Source organism: Drosophila miranda (assembly GCF_003369915.1).
Source record: "Drosophila miranda strain MSH22 chromosome Y unlocalized genomic scaffold, D.miranda_PacBio2.1 Contig_Y1_pilon, whole genome shotgun sequence".
Classification (NCBI taxonomy): domain Eukaryota; kingdom Metazoa; phylum Arthropoda; class Insecta; order Diptera; family Drosophilidae; genus Drosophila; species Drosophila miranda.
The window spans coordinates 28,848,629-28,870,508 of NW_022881603.1; the positions used below are offsets into that span (position 1 = coordinate 28,848,629).

Here is a 21,880-nt window from a genome sequence, read left to right on the forward strand (position 1 = left end):
TTGAACTAGGTTCAAGGGCATGGCCTGATTCGGGCTGCTGGCGGATCTCTTTTCTTTGGGGTATGGGTGAGTTGGCTTCGGGACTCCGTTATGGGATGAGATCGGAAATCCTCTCTCATAACGGCTCCGGAGAGCGCGCGGAACTCTCACTCTCCAGGACCAGGTGGCGCCACTCTTGCTAAGCCTTTCCCCTTAAATTTTGGCCTTGCCACTATGTTCGAACTTCTTTCCTCCTCACCGCTTCTATGGGATATCACCTATCGACATCATGCAACAACATTTTTAGTTATATTAAAATGATCTTTTACATAATATATAAAGATTACTTCTAATTCTGTGGTATTTTTTTTATATGCTTTTTATTATTTTGTGTGGGGTGTGTGGGGACAGAAACGTGTCTCCAGTCGGTGCTCCGCTGACGGTCCCTTGGTGCCATTGCTCCGCTGACGGTTCCTTGGTGCCGGTGCTCCGCTGACGGTTCTCGCACCAGTTTTCCGGCCTGGCCAGTACCGGGATGCTGCTGCCGACGTCCGCCGCTTCTGCTGATGTTGATGCCTGCCGCTGATGTCTTGGTGGGATCGTCGTCTCCACGATCACCAATTTTGTTTCCTTTTTTTCTTTCAGGGCACGTGCGGCCTCCACTATTCTCCACCGGAAACTCTCCTTTTTTTTCTTCCTCGCCCCGTTTCCTTTTCTCCTACGCAACTCTGCCACTGCTTCCCAGGATCCACTATAGATGCCGCTGTCTCTTTCTTCTCCAGCCCTGATACCTATCGGCTCTCTCCAAAACCGCCCATAACAATATTAATAATTATTTAAATAGCTTATAAGATTCTTCTAGTGTAAATCTAATGTTTAAAAAACATCGATGTGTCCTGTGTTAACCGAAACATCGATAACATCGATGTTTCTCCAGCTCTAGAAAGAACATACAAGACACGTAAACGTCATCAAAAAATTATTTGCAAACAAATTACATTTATTTTATTAATAATTAAGTACAAAATGTGTTACTAAAAGGCGCGTCAAGTTTTGTTCAAGGCAAAACAGGACTGCGGCTGTGTGTATGCGTGCGGTAGAAAGGGCAGGTCGGAAAACATATGTATGAAAACGCAAGGTAAGGAGAGAGGAGCCTCCCACGAATTTGAGATTTTTTTTCGGCGGAAGCCAGCTAGCTGCTGTTGACAAATAATTAAGAAAGGCCTGGACACAATGTCACTGCCTGGCAATGGCATCTACGTGGTGCGCGGTGAAATGGCCACCTTGATGACGGCCATGCGACGTGGAACGCGTTGGAATGCCACAGCCTACGTGGTAACTAATTATTCTAACACTACAAGAAAGTTGTGACATACCTCGTACTCCCCGCTTTGCAGGACGATGAGGACTCGTTGTTGAAGCTATTTATAGACCTCAAGCAGGACTTAAATCGCACTGAAGATCTGCGTCTGATTGAACCTAAGGTGTTTCTATCTCCATTTCTGGAGGTGATACGCACGGCGGATACGACGGGACCCTTGACTAGTCTGGCTCTCGCCTCAGTCAATAAATTCTTGTCATATGGCCTAATTGGTGAGATAAACTGCTGTCTTTTCCGTGCTCGCTACCTATCGTATCTTCATGTTGCAGATCCCACTTCGCCCAATATAGCAGATATTGTTGAACGCATAGCGGATGCCGTGACACATGCTCGCTTTATGGGCACAGATCAATCCTCGGACGGTGTTACTTTCTTGCGGGTCATTGAAGTGCTGCACACTTTAATCCGGAGTCCTGAGGGAGCTGCCGTCAGCAATGAGTCGATGTGCGAGGTCATGCTAAGTTGCTTCAAGATTTGCTTTGAGCCAAGACTCAGTGAGCTTCTGCGCTGAAGGACATGGTGCTTTTGTTCTTCATGCGTCTGCCGCAGTTTGCGGAGGAGCCCAGCGATACCGTCTTGCAGAAGCGATTTACTATTGGCGATGCTGCCAGCGGTGCCGCCCAAGAGAAGCACAAGCGAAAGACAGCAGCAGTGGCCGCCGCCCCAGCTCCCCCATCGGAGCAACGCAAGTCTTCGACAGTAGAAGATCCCCCGCAGACCCCACAATGCAGTCTTGCAGCGCCAAATCACCTCAAGGCTCCCATACTGGCCACCACTCCAGACAGCCCAGCGGGCAACATTTTGGACATGCAGGGCAAGATCACGCAAACGCCAACAACAACAGCACCCGTGAGTTCGGGAGTTGAGGAGAACGCCGCAGCGAATGTACCCGCCATTCAAGTGGAGAGTGCCGCCGAATCGGAGATCGTAGAAGGGGGAGATGGAAAGAACAGCTTGACCGACGCGAACAGCAGCGAGTATATCAACTCGGTGGGTGTTCGCTTCCCCCAGCAATCGTCCGATAAGGATGGAGCTCTAATCTCTGCCACCCTGTCGCCCTACGGTCTGCCGTTCATCCAAGAGCTCTTCCGATTCCTCATCATCTTGTGCAATCCGAATTCGGACAGCATGATGCATACGGGCTTGAGCTTGCTTACTGTGGCCTTTGAAGTGGCTGCCGATAATATTGGCAAATATGAGGGTTTGCTGGAGCTGGTCAAGGATGATTTGTGCAGAAATTTAATTTCGGTTAGACATTTTTCCCCACATTAGATAGATTGGATATGAATTATAATGATCTTTCTGTTGCAGCTCCTAACGTCGGAGCGCTTGAGTATCTTCGCTGCCGATTTGCAGCTATGCTTCCTGCTTTTCGAGTCGTTGCGCGGACACCTGAAGCTCCAGCTAGAAGGCTACCTCAAGAAGCTGAGCGAGATTATAGCCAGCGACAATCCCAAAACACCCTACGAGATGCGAGAACTGGCTTTGGAGAATCTACTGCAGTTGTGGCGCATTCCTGGCTTCGTGACCGAGCTGTACATCAACTATGATTGCGATCTGTACTGCACGGATATGTTCGAGAGTCTGACCAACTTGCTAAGCAAGTACACCCTGTCAGCCACCAATGCGGTATACAGCACTCACATCATCTCCGTGGACACACTCATCAGTGTCATCGACAGCATTGAGCGGAACTGTGCGGCAGCCAAGAACAGTCACAGCAGGGAAGCTGTGACAGAAGCCGGTCCGGCAGCCGGCGGAAGTCGCCACTCGCGTCACAACAGCGGATTAGAGGGGATTGTCATAGATGCTGGTGGCAGATCTTCAGCCGTGGATGAACAAGGCCGTGTAGAAAACATCTCCAACTTCATTAACAGCAGCTCGCAAAGACTGCGGCTGCAGTCGCAGTCTGGAGGAAATGGAATAGGTGGCGGAATAACCAGTAAAAAACTGGCCAATGTCAAGCAGAAGAAACGCTTGCTCTCCCAGGGCACAGAGCGGTTCAATCAACGACCGGACAAGGGTATCCAGTATCTTCATCCCATGCAAGTGGCGCTCTTCCTGCGCGAGAATCCTGGACTCGACAAGAAAATGATTGGCGAATACATTTCGAAGAAGAAGAATGTCGATTCAAAGATTCTGATCAACTTTGTCGGCCTGAGCCTGCACGGCTTGCTCCAGGTCTGCGGTGCTTGACTGGCTCTACACGTCCGCTTTCGTGTCCTGCGATCCGCCATACTTGGCCTTGAGCTCATCAATGAAGGACTGCTCCAGTTTGGCAAAGAGGGGCGCGAGCTTTCCGATCTTGTGTCCAGCGGGAAGTAGCAAGGTGGCCAAGGGTTTCCTAAATAATGAGACACACAGGTTAAGAAACAGCTCTGATGAGGCACTGGACGTTCACTTACTCTGCATTGAGCGGCGTCTGTTTGGCGTTGAGCTGGGCAAAGAGAGTTCGTGCCGTGGAGGGCATGTAGGGGAAGAGGAGGTTAGCCAACAGACAGGCAATGTTTGCGCACAAGCCAATGATGGTGGCAGCGCGCTTCTTTTGCTCATCGCTGCCCTTGAGGAGCACCCAGGGCTGCTGTGTCTGCATATAACCATTGCCATGCCGGGAAATAGCCAAAAGATGACGAATGCCATCGCGCAGCTTGGCCTTCTCCAAAGAATTGATGTATCCGCGGAGCTCGCGGTTGACAAGGGCCAGCAAAATGAGCTCCTCTTCCGTGGCGACCACCTCGGGAACAATGTTGTTGAAGTTCTTCTCGCAGAAGACCAGAGCACGATTGACAAAGTTGCCCAAATTGTTGAGAAGCTCAGAGTTGTTGCGTGCCGCCAGATCGTTCCAACTGAAGCTCGAGTCCTGGCCCTCTGGTCGTGCCGAGGCCAAATAGAAGCGCCAGACATCTGCCTGAATGCCCGTTGCCTGGGCATCATTGCCAAAGACTCCGATTCCGCGACTCTTGCTGAACTTTCCATCCTCGTAGTTCAGATACTCGGTGGCCATTATGTGCGACACGAGCGTGTGTCCCTTGTTGATGGCCAGCAGGACGCTGGGCCACACAACCGAGCTCCACGTCAGTTCCCTTGGCGGGCTGCAACCATTTCTGATACTCCTTGGTGTAGCGCTTAGCCATCGACAAGTATCCGAAGGGCGCATCGAACCACACATAGAAGACCTTCTTCTCGAAGCCGCTGTGGGGCACTGGAATTCCCCATTTCAGATCTCGCGTGATGCATCGCGGCTTGAGGCCCTCCCTCAGCCAGGCTCTCGTGATCACTTTGGCATTGTGGGTCCAGCCATTCTCCGCCTTGTCCACCCACTCACGGAGACGAGGCTCGGCCTTGGGTAGATCGATAAACAATTGATCCGAGGAGCGCAGGATGGGAGCAGTGTTGCACACTTTGCAGCGTGGACGGATCAGTTCGGTGGCATTCACCAGCTTGCCGCATTTGTCGCATTGATCGTCGCGGGCATCCGCATAGCCGCAGCCAGGATGCGGACAGGTGCCCTCCACAAAGCTGAAGGCAAAGCTCAATTTAGGGATTATATTTCAAGGCAGAAAGTCATGAAAAACTCACCGATCGGCCAAGAAACGGTCGCACTTCTGGCAGAGCAACTGCTCCACGCTCTCTGTGATGATGTACCCAGCACTGTGGACATCCTTGAATGCCTCCTGCACAATGCTGAAAGATCAGAATAATCTCAGTTAGAAATCCACAAGAACATTCACAGATTCATTATTCACTCACTCTGTTTGCTCCTGGGTGGTGGTGCGCCCAAAGTAATCGAAACCAATGCCAAACCAGCGATAGATGGAATTGTGGAGCTCAAAGTACTTGTCGCAAATCTCCCGCGGCGTCATGTTCTCGGCCAGAGCCTTGTTCTCCGTGGCCGTGCCATATTCATCTGTGCCGCAGATGAGCAGCGTGTTGTAGCCGGCGCTGCGGGAGTAGCGAGCGAAGATATCCGCAGACAGGACACAGCCAATTATGTTGCCCAAGTGGGGAACATTGTTAACATACGGCAGGGCCGAAGTGATGAGCACGTTGCGTTCGCCCGCTTTGGGTAGCACAGTGCGTTGCTCCTGGACATCCTTGGGGGCTGTGTAAGTAAAGGAAGCTCCTGCTGCGGCTAGTTCCTCATCTGTGACTGTGTCCGCGACTGCTGTTTCCGCCAATAGTTTTCCCGCATCCGCCAGGCTAAGACGTTTCAGTGGCACGTGATGTAGTCCACCATAGCGATTCGACTGCTGCAGCGCATTGAAGCTAAGATCCTTCAGCGGCTGTACGGCCAACACCTGCTGTACCTCGGGCAACGCTTTCACCCGGTTATACCAGCCGTGCAGGCTCTCCAAATTCTGCGCGCCCTTGAGAGTGCCATCCGGAGCTAGAAGCGACCAGACAGCAATGTCAGCAGCGCTCAACTTGTCTACGGCTAGGTAAGGCGTAGCTTTCAGGCAATCGTCCAGCTTCTTCACCAAAGCATTCAGCACCGCTAAAGCGTTTGGATCGGCACGGTGTCCCACGGCCATGTGATGGGAGAGGGCAGGCGCCAGCAACGTGGTCGACCATTCCAGCCACTGTTGGAGAAGATTGGTTTAACCTTGAAGGGTCAGTGCTTAAATTAGGCGCAATTATGCTTTCTTCCGTACCTCATCCCTCAGCTGGCCCTCATCCACGAACAGATACTTGGCGATGGCTGCGGGCGAGAACAGACGCAGTCCATTGTCCAGCTCCAGTGTGGGCAGAATCAGGAAATCCTTGAATTTGGCATCTGCAACAAAAACCAGTTATTGCATCAGACACGATTACCTAGTCATAGTGAATTCACTCCGCCGGAGTTCCCCACGGAAGTTGTTTTTCACCCACCATTTAGATTTAGCTTAACCAGTTGAACCGACCGCTTGGCGAATTTGGCCAGCATCAGCAGCTACAGTCCCAGGGGATTGCCTTCGTTTGTGTATATTATCATCTTGCCGAGATCCAACTTTTAATTCAATTTACGTGGCAAAAGAGGGTAAAAATCTTTACGAATTTCTGCACCGCACACGCACGCGAATTGGTCAACAGCACCTTGATCAACTACTTGAGATCAACTACTTGAGGTAAATGGCGGAAAATAAATCCGACTGTAAATTCTTCTGTAGGTCCATGCTTCTTTCCTATGAACTTAAAAAAAAATCACACTATATTTCACCTGAACTGCGCTAAAATTCTTCAAGTTTCATAACATGCGTGTGTGTATTTAAGTACCCACTGCTCGAAAATGGGTAAATCGAAAATAGACTGCCAAACAGCTGATTTGTCGGTGTCTGTTTTTCGTTCGTGCAAAAAATAACAAGCAAAAACGTTGTTCAACACTGGTATGGCGCGTTTGCGGAAGGAAAAAATTAACATATTTCAAGACGTTCGCTGATAGTTTTAATCAAAAAGACATTTTCCGAAGCTTCTGGGGTGCCTCACACGCCTACGAAGACGGCGCGAAGAAATTCCCAAAGCTTCATCAATTAAGTCGAAAAACCTGGAATTTACTGCATGGCGTTCCGGAATAACTCTTAAAACGGCTCTTGGAACTCCGTCTGGACCCTGAGAAGCATGGCAAGCATAGGAAAGACAAGGATGGCCACGGAGAAGGCGACGGGAGTTAAAATTCGCATGGAAACGCTGAAAAAAAGGGAAGGAGAAGCTAAATCCGCCATGCGGGTAGGAGTAAAGATGGCGGCAAAAACGGCTCCGCAGCTTTTGGCTTCTAAACTGCTGTGCAAGAAACCAAACTTGTCGACGAACGTGTCGACAAACATGTCCACGAACACGACAACAAGCATGACATCAAACATTTCTACGACGAAAGAGAGAGAGAAGACTGACGCGGTTTGTGTGGCTTCCGTGAGTACGAAAAACGGAAGTAACCGCAAAATCATCGTTAACAAGTATTATGAGGGGCATAAAGGCCCATACATTGTTTGTATCGACAAAATGAGTGCGAATAATGCCAGAATTGCTATAAACCAGTTTGATCTATCCGATCTACTGCTGAAACAGGGCATTAGCGATATCGAGGAGGTTGCTAGAATGGGCTATGGCAGGTGCAAGATTGTGTGCGGGTCGGCGCAGTGTGCAAACGGGCTAGTGGAAAACAGTGTTTTCGCTGCTCAAGGGTACTCAACCCGAATCTTTAGGCACTTCGTCCAAAAAGCAGGGTTAATTTTTGGGATCCCCGGGCACTACTCGGAGGAACAGCTAGCGGAGCTTGTAACCTCGGATATCCCAATTGAGGATATAGTTCGGATTACGCGAAGGGATAGAGCATCGGGGGAACGTGTACCTACTGGCAGGGTGAAACTCTGGTTCAGAGGAGAGCAGTTACCAACCAAAATCAATTTTATATATTCTAAAGTAGAAGTGAAACCTTTTGTTCAGCTTATTCAATGTTTTAGGTGTTTTAGGTTTGGCCATCTGGCGCAACATTGCAAGAGTGGAGCGAAATGTTTCAAATGCGGACAAGATCACAGCAAAGATATTATCTGCTCAGGGCTGGTCTGTGCTAACTGCAAGGGGGAACATGCTGCCACCCACCCGCAGTGTGAGGCCAGGAAAAAAGCGTACGCCATTCAAAAGTGCATGACACTGGAAAACCTAACTAGAGCTGAGGTCAAGGCTAGATATCCGATCCTTTTTGATAGAACTTCCCCCAACCTAAGGGATCAAGGGGAATTTCCTAGACCCAGTTGGCAATCTAACCGCTCCCCTGAATTCTTAAATAACAGCTTAGAGTCCGCCAGGGAAATTCATTCTGTCACCTCTTTCGCGGAAGTGACCAAATCCAATAGGGTTGCCGCCCGGAACGCAGAGGCGGCCAAGGCAGCAGCCAACATGGCAGTGTGGAAGAACTCAATAAACTCAGACTACGTCCAAATGAGCGAGAAATTTGTGAGATCTTCATCCGTGGCATCTTCTCTGGCCCAGGATAAGCTAAACGCACTAGGAGCCAAACTCACAGCGTTCCTGATTGATCCAAACAACATCATTAAAGGGGATTCTTTAGCGAATAAATTTATTAAGGAAATTAGAGAATTTGTCAATGCTTCCAACGCAGAACTAGATAGGCGTCAGATTGCCCAAGGGATGGCAGTTGGTTCTCAAAACATCCAACAATGAAGATTCTTCAGCTAAATATTCAAAGTCTGACACACAACAACAACAAACAGCTCCTCTCAATGTTCCTAGACAAGAACGCAATAGATATTGCCATCCTCTCAGAGATTTGGGTCTTGAACAACGCGGACTGCAGCATTTTAGACTATAACTTTTTCTGCAGGCCCAGAGAGGACGGCTACGGCGGGGTTGGCATCTACGTCAGGAAAAACATTCAATTCAGCATTTTAAAAATAGAGAACGACTTGGAAATTTTAGGAATAAAAACATTAAACCTCAAGAGCAATTTCAATATTTTTAGCATATATGCACAGCCATCAACAACAGTTTCACAATTTAAATCGGGCACAAAAAAGTTTTTCGAATTCGCGGCTTCGCTTGACATACCCTCAATAGTGGGCGGGGACTTCAACGCTAGGTCTTCTATCTGGGGAAGTCCGATCTGTGATCGCAAGGGTCGCAGCATTGAGAATTCCACCCGGGAGGCCGTATTTATCTGCCTAAACGACGGTTCGCCAACCTTCTCCAGGAGCCAGTCTCAATTCTCCGTTCTTGAGCTTTCTTTTTCGAACTACAGAAATGGAACTATTAACTGGCAAGTCCTCAAAACAAAAATTACGAACAGCAACCACTTCCCAATTGTATTATCAGTGCAAGGCCTAAATGCCCCCCTCCAAGGCAAGAAGATCCTTCACAACAGAATAGCCCGGATACTGGGTGCAAGTGATTTCTCAAATCTGGAGGAGCTCAATGAAAAAGTGAAATCCCTGACCTTAAAAAACACGGTCACATTCCCAAGCAAGAACAAGTACGTTGCTAAGAAATGGTGGAACGAGGAAACGGAAAAACTTTTTCGCGTGAGAAACGCTTGCAGGCAAAAATTCTACCTCACCAAAAAATTGGCTGATGCCAGAGCAACCTTAGAAGCTGACAAAACAGGTCCACGGCTCTTTGCATCAACGACCTTATCAACAAAGTTCTGGCGCTGAAGGCGAGGGGTTGTCAGGTTGTCGCAGCTTGCCTAGATTTACAAAGAGCGTTCGACTGCGTAAGAGTGGACACACTCGAGCACAGGATGAGGGATATGCGGTTCAATACAAGCCTCACGGCTTGGATCTCCAGCTTCCTTAACAGACGAATTCTCATAAAGGGCAAAAGCGAGGTAGAGGTGAACAGAGGTGTTAGCCAGGGTAGCTGTCTCAGCCCAACCCTTTTTAACCTTTACACAGCCGAACTACATGATATTAACAGTCATAACTGCTTACTGTTTCAGTATGCTGATGACTTTTTCATAGTTTGTTTTCATAAAGACGTATCCATTGCGAAAGGTGTGCTGGAAGACAGTATAGATAAGTTCGAAGAAAAATGCAATAGGCTAAACCTGTCATTCAATCCGGTGAAGTCTAAAGTGATTTACTTCAACAATCGTAGAGCTGCGCTAAATATCTCGCATCAAGGAGTTGAGATCAGACAAGTAGAGCAGATCAAATACCTAGGCAGGACTATCTCAGCAAACAACTCAGCCTCTGGTTGCATTGATCTGGCCATCTCGGAATCGAACAGAAACTGTGCATTTCTCAGATTACTCAATGGGTGTCACTATGGTATCAGCAAATAAGGCATTTGTCAGAAGTAGGCTAGAGTACGCGTGCTCATCATTCTGCAAGCTGTCCAAATCTGCCTTGGCCAAAATCAAATCCCACTGCAACCATCACCTCAGAAAGTCGCTGGGTCTGATAATCTGCACTCCCGTTCCTATCATATATCACATGGCAGGAGAACTTCCCCCGGACTACAGGATGAGATTCCTGGCGGCGAAAGAGTTGGTTAAGGTGTTTGCATTTAATCTCCCAGCAAGTGAAACAGTGTCAGCAAATAGGGATTTAAACACGGGCTACGCTAAGGCATATCGGGAGCTTGGCAGCATAATAGATAGAGTTGAGGTTTTCGAGAACACAGCTTCATTTTGCACTAAAATTAGCTCCGACTTAGAATTTTTCAAGGGTTCTGCACCCAACAAGCACGCTATAGACCAGGCAGGTATCATGCTGCTCCACGGGGAAAAGAAGGATCAACTGACAAAGGGTGGTTTTGAAATCTATTACACGGATGGGTCAGTCGCAGATGGGCATTCCAGCCCCGCTTTCCTGCACGATAGGACAGGTTTTTTAGATAGCTATTACACGCACAAAACCCTTTCCTCGTTGTCCGCCGAGCTCCTTGCTATCGAGAAGGCATTAGACCATGCTATTTTGTACAATTTTCCTCGTGTCGCGCTCCTGACAGACAGCAGAAACGGGGCCCTCATTCTGGCGAAGAACAATCAGGATAACTCTATCGCCTACAAAATCAGAGCAAAGATCCAACAAAATCCACATCTAAGAACTGTAGAGGTTCACTACATTCCCGGACACGCTAACATCCCTCAGAACACTTCAGTTGACGCAGCAGCCAAAGAAGCCCACAGACGAGGAAAATACACAGTGGTTAAATGGAACCTTAAAGACGCTATGTGCGAAATACACAGAATCTTAAAAGCAGAATGGGAGAGAGAATACGCCGAGTTTGCTAGTATCAAGCACCGAGGTTACTGCTCGCTTTTCCCCTCAACATCATCCAAACAGTGGTTCCTAAATAAAACTAAGCTTAAAGCCATTGACGCTAAAAGAATCAACAGACTGCTTAGTGGTAACGCATTCGATAGGCACACTCTCGCCAAAATGCATGTAGTTCCTAGTAACATATGTGATACATGCGATAGTATCGATAACGCCTCGCATTTAATTTTCAATTGTACAAAGTACAACACAACAAGGCAAAACTTCCCATCTCTAAGAAAATATAATGATATTTACAAATTCTTTGAAAAAGAAAACATCAGCGCGTACCAAACACTAATTGACTTCATCGACGAAATTGATGTAAAGCTATAAACAGTACTCCAACATCTTCTATTCTTTGACTTGGCAATTTCCACCTTCAAAAGGCGGGCGGCCAAATAATCCCACGCTACTCACGGGTAGCTTGGTAACTTAAATCCTAAAAAAAAAAAAAAAGAAAAAATAAGTACAAAATGTGTTACTAAAAGGCGCGTCAAGTTTTGTTCAAGGCAAAACAGGACTGCGGCTGTGTGTATGCGTGCGGTAGAAAGGGCAGGTCGGAAAACATATGTATGAAAACGCAAGGTAAGGAGAGAGGAGCTGCCCACGAATTTGAGAATTTTTTTCGGCGGAAGCCAGCTAGCTGCTGTTGACAAATAATTAAGAAAGGCCTGGACACAATGTCACTGCCTGGCAATGGCATCTACGTGGTGCGCGGTGAAATGGCCACCTTGATGACGGCCATGCGAAGTGGAACGCGTTGGAATGCCACAGCCTACGTGGTAACTAATTATTCTAACACTACAAGAAAGTTGTGACATACCTCGTACTCCCCGCTTTGCAGGACGATGAGAAGGACTCGTTGTTGAAGCTATTTATAGACCTCAAGCAGGACTTAAATCGCACTGAAGATCTGCGTCTGATTGAACCTAAGGTGTTTCTATCTCCATTTCTGGAGGTGATACGCACGGCGGATACGACGGGACCCTTGACTAGTCTGGCTCTCGCCTCAGTCAATAAATTCTTGTCATATGGCCTAATTGGTGAGATAAACTGCTGTCTTTTCCGTGCTCGCTCCCTATCGTATTTTCATGTTGCAGATCCCACTTCGCCCAATATAGCAGATATTGTTGAACGCATAGCGGATGCCGTGACACATGCTCGCTTTATGGGCACAGATCAATCCTCGGACGGTGTTACTTTCTTGCGGTTCATTGAAGTGCTGCACACTTTAATCCGGAGTCCTGAGGGAGCTGCCGTCAGCAATGAGTCGATGTGCGAGGTCATGCTAAGTTGCTTCAAGATTTGCTTTGAGCCAAGACTCAGTGAGCTTCTGCGACGCTCGGCAGAGCAATCGCTGAAGGACATGGTGCTTTTGTTCTTCATGCGTCTGCCGCAGTTTGCGGAGGAGCCCAGCGATACCGTCTTGCAGAAGCGATTTACTATTGGCGATGCTGCCAGCGGTGCCGCCCAAGAGAAGCACAAGCGAAAGACAGCAGCAGTGGCCGCCGCCCCAGCTCCCCCATCGGAGCAACGCAAGTCTTCGACAGTAGAAGATCCCCCGCAGACCCCACAATGCAGTCTTGCAGCGCCAAATCACCTCAAGGCTCCCATACTGGCCACCACTCCAGACAGCCCAGCGGGCAACATTTTGGACATGCAGGGCAAGATCACGCAAACGCCAACAACAACAGCACCCGTGAGTTCGGGAGTTGAGGAGAACGCCGCAGCGAATGTACCCGCCATTCAAGTGGAGAGTGCCGCCGAATCGGAGATCGTAGAAGGGGGAGATGGAAAGAACAGCTTGACCGACGCGAACAGCAGCGAGTATATCAACTCGGTGGGTGTTCGCTTCACCCAGCAATCGTCCGATAAGGATGGAGCGCTAATCTCTGCCACCCTGTCGCCCTACGGTCTGCCGTTCATCCAAGAGCTCTTCCGATTCCTCATCATCTTGTGCAATCCGCTGGACAAACAGAATTCGGACAGCATGATGCATACGGGCTTGAGCTTGCTTACTGTGGCCTTTGAAGTGGCTGCCGATAATATTGGCAAATATGAGGGTTTGCTGGAGCTGGTCAAGGATGATTTGTGCAGAAATTTAATTTCGGTTAGACATTTTTCCCCACATTAGATAGATTGGATATGAATTATAATGATCTTTCTGTTGCAGCTCCTAACGTCGGAGCGCTTGAGTATCTTCGCTGCCGATTTGCAGCTATGCTTCCTGCTTTTCGAGTCGTTGCGCGGACACCTGAAGCTCCAGCTAGAAGGCTACCTCAAGAAGCTGAGCGAGATTATAGCCAGCGACAATCCCAAAACACCCTACGAGATGCGAGAACTGGCTTTGGACAATCTACTGCAGTTGTGGCGCATTCCTGGCTTCGTGACCGAGCTGTACATCAACTATGATTGCGATCTGTACTGCACGGATATGTTCGAGAGTCTGACCAACTTGCTAAGCAAGTACACCCTGTCAGCCACCAATGCGGTATACAGCACTCACATCATCTCCGTGGACACACTCATCAGTGTCATCGACAGCATTGAGCGGAACTGTGCGGCAGCCAAGAACAGTCACAGCAGGGAAGCTGTGACAGAGGCCGGTCCGGCAGCCGGCGGAAGTCGCCACTCGCGTCACAACAGCGGATTAGAGGGGATTGTCATAGATGCTGGTGGCAGATCTTCAGCCGTGGATGAACAAGGCCGTGTAGAAAACATCTCCAACTTCATTAACAGCAGCTCGCAAAGACTGCGGCTGCAGTCGCAGTCTGGAGGAAATGGAATAGGTGGCGGAATAACCAGTAAAAAACGGGCCAATGTCAAGCAGAAGAAACGCTTGCTCTCCCAGGGCACAGAGCGGTTCAATCAACGACCGGACAAGGGTATCCAGTATCTTCAAGATTACGGGGTTCTTAATGCTCAGCTCGATCCCATGCAAGTGGCGCTCTTCCTGCGCGAGAATCCTGGACTCGACAAGAAAATGATTGGCGAATACATTTCGAAGAAGAAGAATGTCGATTCAAAGATTCTGATCAACTTTGTCGACTCATTCGACTTCACTGGTCTCCGTGTGGATCAGGCACTGCGCCTGTATCTGGAGACATTCCGATTGCCTGGCGAGGCACCGTTGATTTTTCTGGTGCTGGAACACTTCTCCGACCACTGGCATGTAAGTGAGCGTGGGCATGGGGAATAGGACAATTATAATTCAAATCTCTTATGTAGACACAAAATCTGGAGCCGTTTGCGAACACTGATGCCGCATTCCGCTTGGCTTATGCCATCATCATGCTGAATATGGATCAGCATAACTCCAATGCAAAGCGCCTGAATGTTCCAATGACTCTGGAGGACTTCACCAAGAATTTGCGTGGCCTGAATGGTGGCAAAGACTTTGATCAAGAGATGTTGGCTCAGGTCTTCAATGCCATCAAGTGAGTACACTTTGATTTTAATCTTGGAACAACATAGCATAGGTTGCATATGTCCGGTTTCATTCTATTCCAGAAACGAAGAGATTGTAATGCCTGCAGAACAAACCGGCTTAGTGCGTGAAAACTATCTGTGGAAAGTGCTGCTTCGACGTGGGGACACCCACGACGGCCATTTCCATTTTGTCCACGATGCCTTCCACGATGTAGAGATATTCAATATTGTTTGGGGAGCTTCTGTAAGCGCTCTGAGCTTCATGTTCGATAAGAGCACTGAATCTGGCTACCAGAGAACACTGACGGGTAAGTGAACAACCATTTCGAGGAGCGTCAGTATGAGTTTTATTCGGTACTGAACACGTTTCAGGCTTTAGCAAGTCGGCAGCTATATCAGCGCATTACAATCTGCATGCGGACTTTGATGCCCTCGTTCTGACGTTGTGCAAGTTCACAACGCTGTTGAGCAGCGTGGAGCAACACGAGCCGGCACCGGCGCCCAATGAGATGCAGCAGGCAGTGAACTTTGGATTGAATGCCAAGGCTCAGGCAGCCATGAGGACGGTATTCCTGTTGGTTCACGATTATGGCGATTGTTTGAGGGAGAGCTGGAAGCACATCCTCGACATTTTTCTGCAGCTCTTCCGCTTGAAGCTCCTGCCCAAATCCCTCATCGAGGTGGAGGACTTTTGCGAAGCAAACGGCAAGGCTATGCTGATACTGGAGAAGCCGCGGGAGAAACAGGAATCGGGTCTCTTTTCTAGTCTGTACTCATTTATCAGCTCAGAGGGTCAGCGTGAGCCCACCTACGAGGAGCAGGACTTTATTAAGCATGGCCGCAAATGCATCAAGGAATGCCAACTCGATCAAATGCTGCAGGAGTCGAAGTTCGTGCAACTGGAGTCCCTGCAAGAGCTGCTCAAATGTGTGCTGGGTCTGCTGAAGCCTCCTCAGGGGCACAAGTCGATTGGTCTGCCCTATGCTGAAGATCAAACCGTCTTCTGGATGGAATTTCTCGTCAAGATCGTCATACACAATCGCGATCGCATGATTCCCCTGTGGCTAGCGGTTCGGGATCAAATGTATCTTCTGCTAATGGGCAGCGCCTCGTGCGGCTATGACTATCTCCTTAATCGCTGCATTGTGGCAGTGCTCAAGCTGGCCATCTACCTTATGCGCAACGAGGAACTGTGCCCTATTGTTCTCCAATCTCTCAAGATGCTGCTGATGCTGAAGCCTGCCCTTCTGCTGCGCATATCCAAGCAGATTTCCATTGGCATTTACGAGCTGCTGAAGACCTCTGCCCAGAACATTCACTCTGAGCAGGACTGGCAGATCATCTTCAATCTGCTTGAGTGTGTGGGTGCCGGTGCTGTCCCCCCCAACTATGAGGATACCCAGTTGCCGCTGCCGCCCAATGGAGGCGCTAAATCGGATGGCGCATTGAGTGGTGAGGAAGATGCCTCTGCGCCCCCGGAGCGTGGCTACACATCAGACTCTGAACTCTCCATAGCAACTGCTGTGCCCACTGCACCCAGTCCAAGTGCTGAGAATTGGATATTGGTCAACAACAAAGACAGTGAACTGACGACGGCCTCTAGGTGAGTTTTCTGGGCCACGATGAAATCTTAATCTCCAATTCTAACTGAATCTGTTTGACAGACCGCAATCGCCGCCCAGCTCCACCACAGGTGCTTCAAGTTCTTCGAGTAGCCTAGTCTACAATTGCCAGCTTCTGGATCATGCGCCATTTGCCTTGTTCAAGTGCTGGGACTCGCTGTCCTTCATTGTGAGGAGTGTGGCCCACATCACGCCCTATAACTTTGAGGCCTGCGTTCGCTGCATTCGTATCTTTGTAGAGGCCTGTCGGGATGTAGGGATTCGTCAGCGACGCAAGTTGGAAGCGGCAGGAAAGCAAAGGAGTGCTAAGAAGCGAAGCGATCGTAAGCCAGGTGTGGCCTCGTCCGGCTCGAGCAGCAACCTGAGTCTACTGACGGGCGACGCTGCCGACAATCTTCCCGTGAATTCGGCCGAACATGAAGACCTGGCCCAGAGATACGAGCAGTTGTCCATTCAATTGCTGGACCTGATGTACACTCTGTATACGCGAACAGCTCAGATCTTCCGATGGTGGGCGGAGGAAGGCTGCACTGTTCCTCAGTCGGCGGCTTTGTGGACACCAGGATGGTGCCCGCTGCTGCAGGGCATAGCCAGATTGGCAATGGATCGGCGGCGTGAAGTGCGCACCCATGCCATATCGTGTCTTCAGCAAAGGGCTTTGCTAGTGCACGATCTACAAACGCTTTCTGGAGCAGAGTGGTGTTCCTGCTTTGTCCAGGTACTATTCCCGCTACTGAACGAGTTGCTGCCAGAGAGCAGCGCTTCAGGGCAACTGGATGCAGCGCTCCTGGAGGAGTCACGCATTCGGACCGCCACCATTATGTCCAAGGTATTCCTGCAGCACCTCACCACTCTTATCGAGCTGGGGGCCGCTTTCAACGAACTTTGGCTAGACATTCTCGACTACATAGAGAGATTCATGAAGGTCGGATCGGACACTTTGTCGGAGCAGATGCAGGAGATACTGAAGAACATGCTGCTGGTTATGCATTCGGTCCGTGTGTTCCACAACCAAGATGGCAGCCTGCATCAGGCGCTGTGGGAGCTCACCTGGCGACGGATCGGGGAATTTTTGCCCAATCTGAAGGAGGAACTCTTCCGTGACGAAGGTGCGTGAGTCGTCCATTTTTAAACCCGCTTAACTTTTGACCCTGCCATCAGATCTGCTTTCACCGCAGGACTTTACAAAAATTGTATACGAGTCTCAATTCTTAGCTGGCCAGCAATCGTTGACATTGCCTCTGTGTAGCAATGGGCTTCGTATTGCTTTTGCGGCCACTGGCAAATATGATACCCTTAAAGAGTCAACCAAAACCAAACAGCGGAAACTACCGAAGCCCTGGTCTAGCTTCAAATCCAAGTTAAAGATGCTCAAGGGACTGGGCAAGAAGAATTAAGCATTGAACCTTTTCCCCACTTCGTTTGAGCTTCGTGTTGCGATCCTTTCATTATATTTTGATAGAATTACATATGTACTTAGTTATCAAATGAAAACATCCTCCATCTTTCAGGCAAATGCTCCCACACACTAACCAACACTCTATCTGTGGTTGCACCTGTTGCACCATCTGGTGATCCCAATACACAACCAGAGCTGCCGCCACTTGCCCACCCAATCTTGCCCAAACAGCATTTGCAACAACAGCCCACCCAGCTGCAGCCACAGCTTCAGGCCACAGAGACGGCTGTGTGTGCGGCCACGGCATCCCCAGTAGAATCTCCAAGGCGGAGCATTATACTGCAGCCTCCCATGGCAGATGCTCTGCAGCAGGCACCCAGTTTCGTCTTTGCTCAGGTAAGCTCAACCTCAGCCCATCCCAATTTATAGTCAATCGGTTTATGAGTCATTCTACAATCCATTATACAGCCCCTAGTGTTGGCCCCCCAGCAGCCGGCTACGGTGGATTCTCAGCCCATCCCAATGCTGCCGGATCTTGTGAATGAAGCTACTGCTGCAGCGGTGCACGGCTCCCAGGAAGCAGTGGAGCCAACCCACGCTGCTTCAATACCGGTTGTGCAGCAGTTAAACATCACCTCCAACAATACGTATAATAGTTATGCCATTGAGTTGCCCGCTCCATCGGAAGCGCTTGAAGATCAGTCTAAGCAACAACAGTTGCTCTACCAGCAATACTATCAGCAATATCAGGCGTACCAACACCAACTTCAGCCAGCTCAGTCCACCGATCCCGCCATTAATGTGCCAATCAGTCACCTGCTGGCCGGCAACGCGTATCCCTCGCTGCCTAAGATGCCGCAGTCGTCGATTGTTCATAGCTTTGCCCCTGTTTACGAGGCCCCGCCATTAGCTGGCGGAGGGGTTGGACCAGCAGCGGATATTTATCAGGAATATGTCCAGAATCCCTATAACCTAACGCTCCAGCACAATTCCCAGCAGCAGCAACATCAGCAGCCCGGCCAAGGTGTGGCTGTCCCCTTTTCCGCTGCGGCGACTTCAGCCAACTATTTTAACGCGAGCGTTGATCCTAGCAGTATACCGCCTGGCTCTGAGCTGCTCTATGGCCAGCAGTAAACTGCGTTTAAAACATGATTGCAAGTCCCTTCGGAATTATTTGTTTATGTCTTGTGTTTTAATGGAAAGAAACCTTCGTAGTAATACAAAGATTGTGTCAATTTGTTTATTGTTATGCCTCCTTTTCCTCCTTCCTCCACCCAAACCATAGTGAGAACACATTCCGCCTGTGCGCGTGTTTATTATCTGAATAACTATATGTACCAAATCACATCCAGAAAATCGATAATTGTTTAACCGCTATTTTAAGAAGAAATTCATTAAAAGCTTTAGTAATGCAATTAGTTTAATTTATCAATATTTAACTAATTATATCTTCTGTGCGAGTACGATATGTTATGCAAAGAGGCAACTGTAAATAATCAAAATTTAAATATACAACAAATTATAATATGCATATGCGAATTATCGGTTGTTTTCATTCCGTATACTGAAATGACCACGAAACTTTTAAAGGTAAATATATGGAAGGTGGCGGCGGGGGCAAAAGAAAAGCCCAATCCGTGACAATGCGTAATGAAACATTGCCGTGACCAGGATTCGAACCTGGGTTACCACGGCCACAACGTGGGGTCCTAACCACTAGACGATCACGGCTACCTCGGGCTGTTGGAACTCGGCGTCCGGGAACCCAATCTGTTCGGTTACAATTAAAGATAATGCAAATTCATTAATAATTTACAATTAAGTTGTCGATCCAGAGTCCAAACTAAACTTTGTTTGGTGAAAATAACGTAGTGCTTTCAATGGAATGTTTCTATCGATACTGAGCTCAAATAGACAACAAAAAAGAATTATAAATTATTCTGACAAAAAGAAAAACCAAACTCCGTGACAATGCATATTTGCAGCATTGCCGTGACCAGGATTCGAACCTGGGTTACCACGGCCACAACGTGGGGTCCTAACCACTAGACGATCACGGCTACGTCGGGTTGTTGGAAGCCGACGGCCAAAACGCTGTTTTCACAAGCGCGGCCATGAAATCAAAGTCAAATCACAGAAATCGAAATATTTAATCTTGGTTAACAATGTAGGTTGTAGGATTGAGCCAGCCAAAACACTTATTTCAAGAAAATTCTCAATATTTTCCTGATATAATCTACAATTCGAGTCATAGATGGCGACCGTAGCTTTTGTCGATTAATACTCAAAATTGCAACATAAACTGAAGTATTTTTTTTATTTTACAGATTTAATTTTAAAGACTTTCATGATCTGAAAACATTTCCTTTCACTTTTGGCGGTCGAGTGCCTTTCATTTACTCACATTTGAGTTTTTTCCTTCATTATCCACTAGAGTCGAACTTCTCTATTACGAACTTCCGTACAATGAATTTATTTCCATCCATTTCAGAAAAAAGGCAAAAAAGTTTGAGGCAAGTGTAGGATAGTTAAATAAATTAAACAAAGGTATTTGCTTCCCTGAACATCCTTAAAGTTTTCTTTGATAAGGAAAAGTGGAACAATCAAATGTAAACAAAACAAACAAATGTAAATATATTACGAATTTTCCGTATAACGAACTTGTTTTCGTCCCCTTGAGATTCGCTATATGGAAGTTCGACTGTATTTGTGAAAAGATTTTATCGTAGCTGAGGTATTAGGTGAATAAAAGAGAGAAAAAAAGAAAACCCAACTCCGTGACAATGCATATTTGCAGCATTGCCGTGACCAGGATTCGAACCTGGGTTACCACGGCCACAACGTGGGGTCCTAACCACTAGACGATCACGGCTACGTAGGGTTGTTGGAAGCCGACGGCCAAAACGCTGTTTTCACAAGCGCGGCCATGAAATCAAAGTCAAATCACAGAAATCGAAATATTTAATCTTGGTTAACAATGTGGAAGTACTGGAAGCGGGGTGAATTTTTTTTTTATTCAATAATTGTATAAACTTCAATGGGTTACGACTGGGGCTGTCTGGCTCTGTCCTTGCCGGTCGTCCCTTTAGTGGGATTGACGGTTGTTGCTAGAGTAGGGCGAGATGTAGTCGGTACGGTAGGACGAGATGTTGTCGCTGCACTTAATAAATTCCGCTCGTTCCGCTGCTTAAGACGTTCCCGAAATTGATAACGTAGTGTATCAATGTGAGTGCTCAGCGCGAAATTCATGTCGGGCAATTGATAGGTGGCCAGCAAAAAGTTACAGCGTACGCGCTCCCTGGCAATGCGTTTGATAAGCGCCTGCATTTCGTGGCCATTTATCATGTTGTCAATGGCGTCCACCACATTTCCCTGTAGCTGTGGTTCATCTGTCTTTACGCTGGCCATCTTATTGGCTCTTCGTGTTTCTTCATCCTCCAAAGCAATGGTCTCGAACTGTATGTCGGCGGGGCTCATACGAAGGGTTTGATGCTGGCTCTTTCGAGACCTTTGTCGTCCTGGGCCTTTGGCATTGGATTTATCGTTGACGTCTGTTCCTGTGCCAGGGGATGTGCCTGTTTTATCCGAGGAAGATGGCGACGTTGATGCGACCTTTGCCAAAAACGCCGGTTTTGCTTTTTTTGGAGTAATTTCAATTACTGCGCTTTCTTTTGATTCGCCTGATGGCCGCCGAGTTCCAGAACATTTTGGCTCTATTGCGTCCACGACGAAATTGGCTTCTTCGTCAGAATCTGTTATTTCAATGGAATTGAACATTTAATTTCAGATTGTTTATTGTTCAGATTTTTGGTGGGCCGAGAAACAGTCGATAAGTTATACGGTCTGACTTCTCAGAAATATACCGAAATATATGTCACAGTGTCAACAAATACCGTAAATATACTGACGAATTATTAAAAGTACGATTTGAAAGATCGAAAATTCAAATAACCTTCGTATGGAAATTTCTATAGCCTGTGCTATTTAATATACCTTTAAAAATTAAATTTAGTAGATTAATGAAGATCCCATTATTTTTGACGGAGGGCTGAGAAATTCGAAAGATTCAGGCCACCAATAACACTCACAGCGGCGTTTTAGGGATGCAGCTTTTGAGTGCTAAGCAATGGCAGTATAAATGCGTAAAAATTACCAAACACTTCATGTTTTAAATTTGGCGCTAATGCCCCAAAGATTTGGGGCTTAATACAATTAGAAAATAGGAAATATAACTTAAACAAGACTTTATATATGATTAAGAAGCATATATGAGTTTAATTTATGTGTCCTAACTATTGTAGAGCAGTGCTATTTT

At 47.8% G+C, this 21,880-nt stretch overlaps 4 protein-coding genes and 3 non-coding genes across 10 annotated transcripts; 2 read left to right on the forward strand and 5 right to left on the reverse strand.

Moving 5' to 3' along the window:
- The first annotated feature begins 983 nt into the window (after nt 1–983).
- LOC117189485 (Golgi-specific brefeldin A-resistance guanine nucleotide exchange factor 1-like) lies at nt 984–1,895 on the forward strand. The gene is made up of 3 exons (XM_033394623.1): nt 984–1,314; nt 1,377–1,572; nt 1,630–1,895. The coding sequence occupies exons 1-3, from the start codon at nt 1,213–1,215 to the stop codon at nt 1,869–1,871; spliced, it is 540 nt and encodes a 179-aa protein (XP_033250514.1). The 5' UTR covers nt 984–1,212; the 3' UTR covers nt 1,872–1,895.
- Nucleotides 1,856–19,096, forward strand: LOC117189483 (Golgi-specific brefeldin A-resistance guanine nucleotide exchange factor 1-like). 4 transcript variants are annotated; one of them, XM_033394618.1, is made up of 10 exons: nt 11,416–11,897; nt 11,960–12,158; nt 12,216–13,225; nt 13,289–14,287; nt 14,344–14,552; nt 14,626–14,852; nt 14,917–16,147; nt 16,209–17,275; nt 17,678–17,961; nt 18,034–19,096. In XM_033394618.1, the coding sequence occupies exons 1-10, from the start codon at nt 11,796–11,798 to the stop codon at nt 18,697–18,699; spliced, it is 5,994 nt and encodes a 1,997-aa protein (XP_033250509.1). In that variant the 5' UTR covers nt 11,416–11,795; the 3' UTR covers nt 18,700–19,096. The 4 variants fall into 4 exon arrangements, with proteins under 4 accessions (XP_033250510.1, XP_033250509.1, XP_033250511.1 ...); XM_033394619.1 differs by lacking the exons at nt 11,416–11,897; nt 11,960–12,158; nt 12,216–13,225 and adding exons at nt 1,856–2,608; nt 2,672–3,383 and having other exon boundaries at nt 14,001–14,287; XM_033394620.1 differs by lacking the exons at nt 17,678–17,961; nt 18,034–19,096 and adding an exon at nt 17,328–17,645.
- LOC117189484 (methionine--tRNA ligase, cytoplasmic-like) lies at nt 3,380–6,460 on the reverse strand. The gene is given in 7 exon segments (XM_033394622.1): nt 3,380–3,704; nt 3,766–4,428; nt 4,430–4,879; nt 4,940–5,044; nt 5,111–5,940; nt 6,013–6,134; nt 6,230–6,460. Coding segments are annotated over 7 exon segments (2,487 nt in total). The 5' UTR covers nt 6,333–6,460; the 3' UTR covers nt 3,380–3,490.
- Nucleotides 19,097–19,224: 128 nt separating the features above from the next.
- Trnah-gug lies at nt 19,225–19,296 on the reverse strand. The gene has a single exon. It is a non-coding gene; the product is annotated as a tRNA-His (tRNA).
- A 257-nt stretch (nt 19,297–19,553) lies between these two features.
- On the reverse strand, nt 19,554–19,625 carry Trnah-gug. Its single transcript has one exon. It is a non-coding gene; the product is annotated as a tRNA-His (tRNA).
- Nucleotides 19,626–20,365: 740 nt separating this feature from the next.
- On the reverse strand, nt 20,366–20,437 carry Trnah-gug. Its single transcript has one exon. It is a non-coding gene; the product is annotated as a tRNA-His (tRNA).
- Nucleotides 20,438–20,535: 98 nt separating this feature from the next.
- LOC117191754 lies at nt 20,536–21,401 on the reverse strand. The gene has a single exon (XM_033396533.1). The coding sequence runs from the start codon at nt 21,340–21,342 to the stop codon at nt 20,608–20,610; it is 735 nt and encodes a 244-aa protein (XP_033252424.1). The 5' UTR covers nt 21,343–21,401; the 3' UTR covers nt 20,536–20,607.
- Nucleotides 21,402–21,880: the final 479 nt, after the last annotated feature.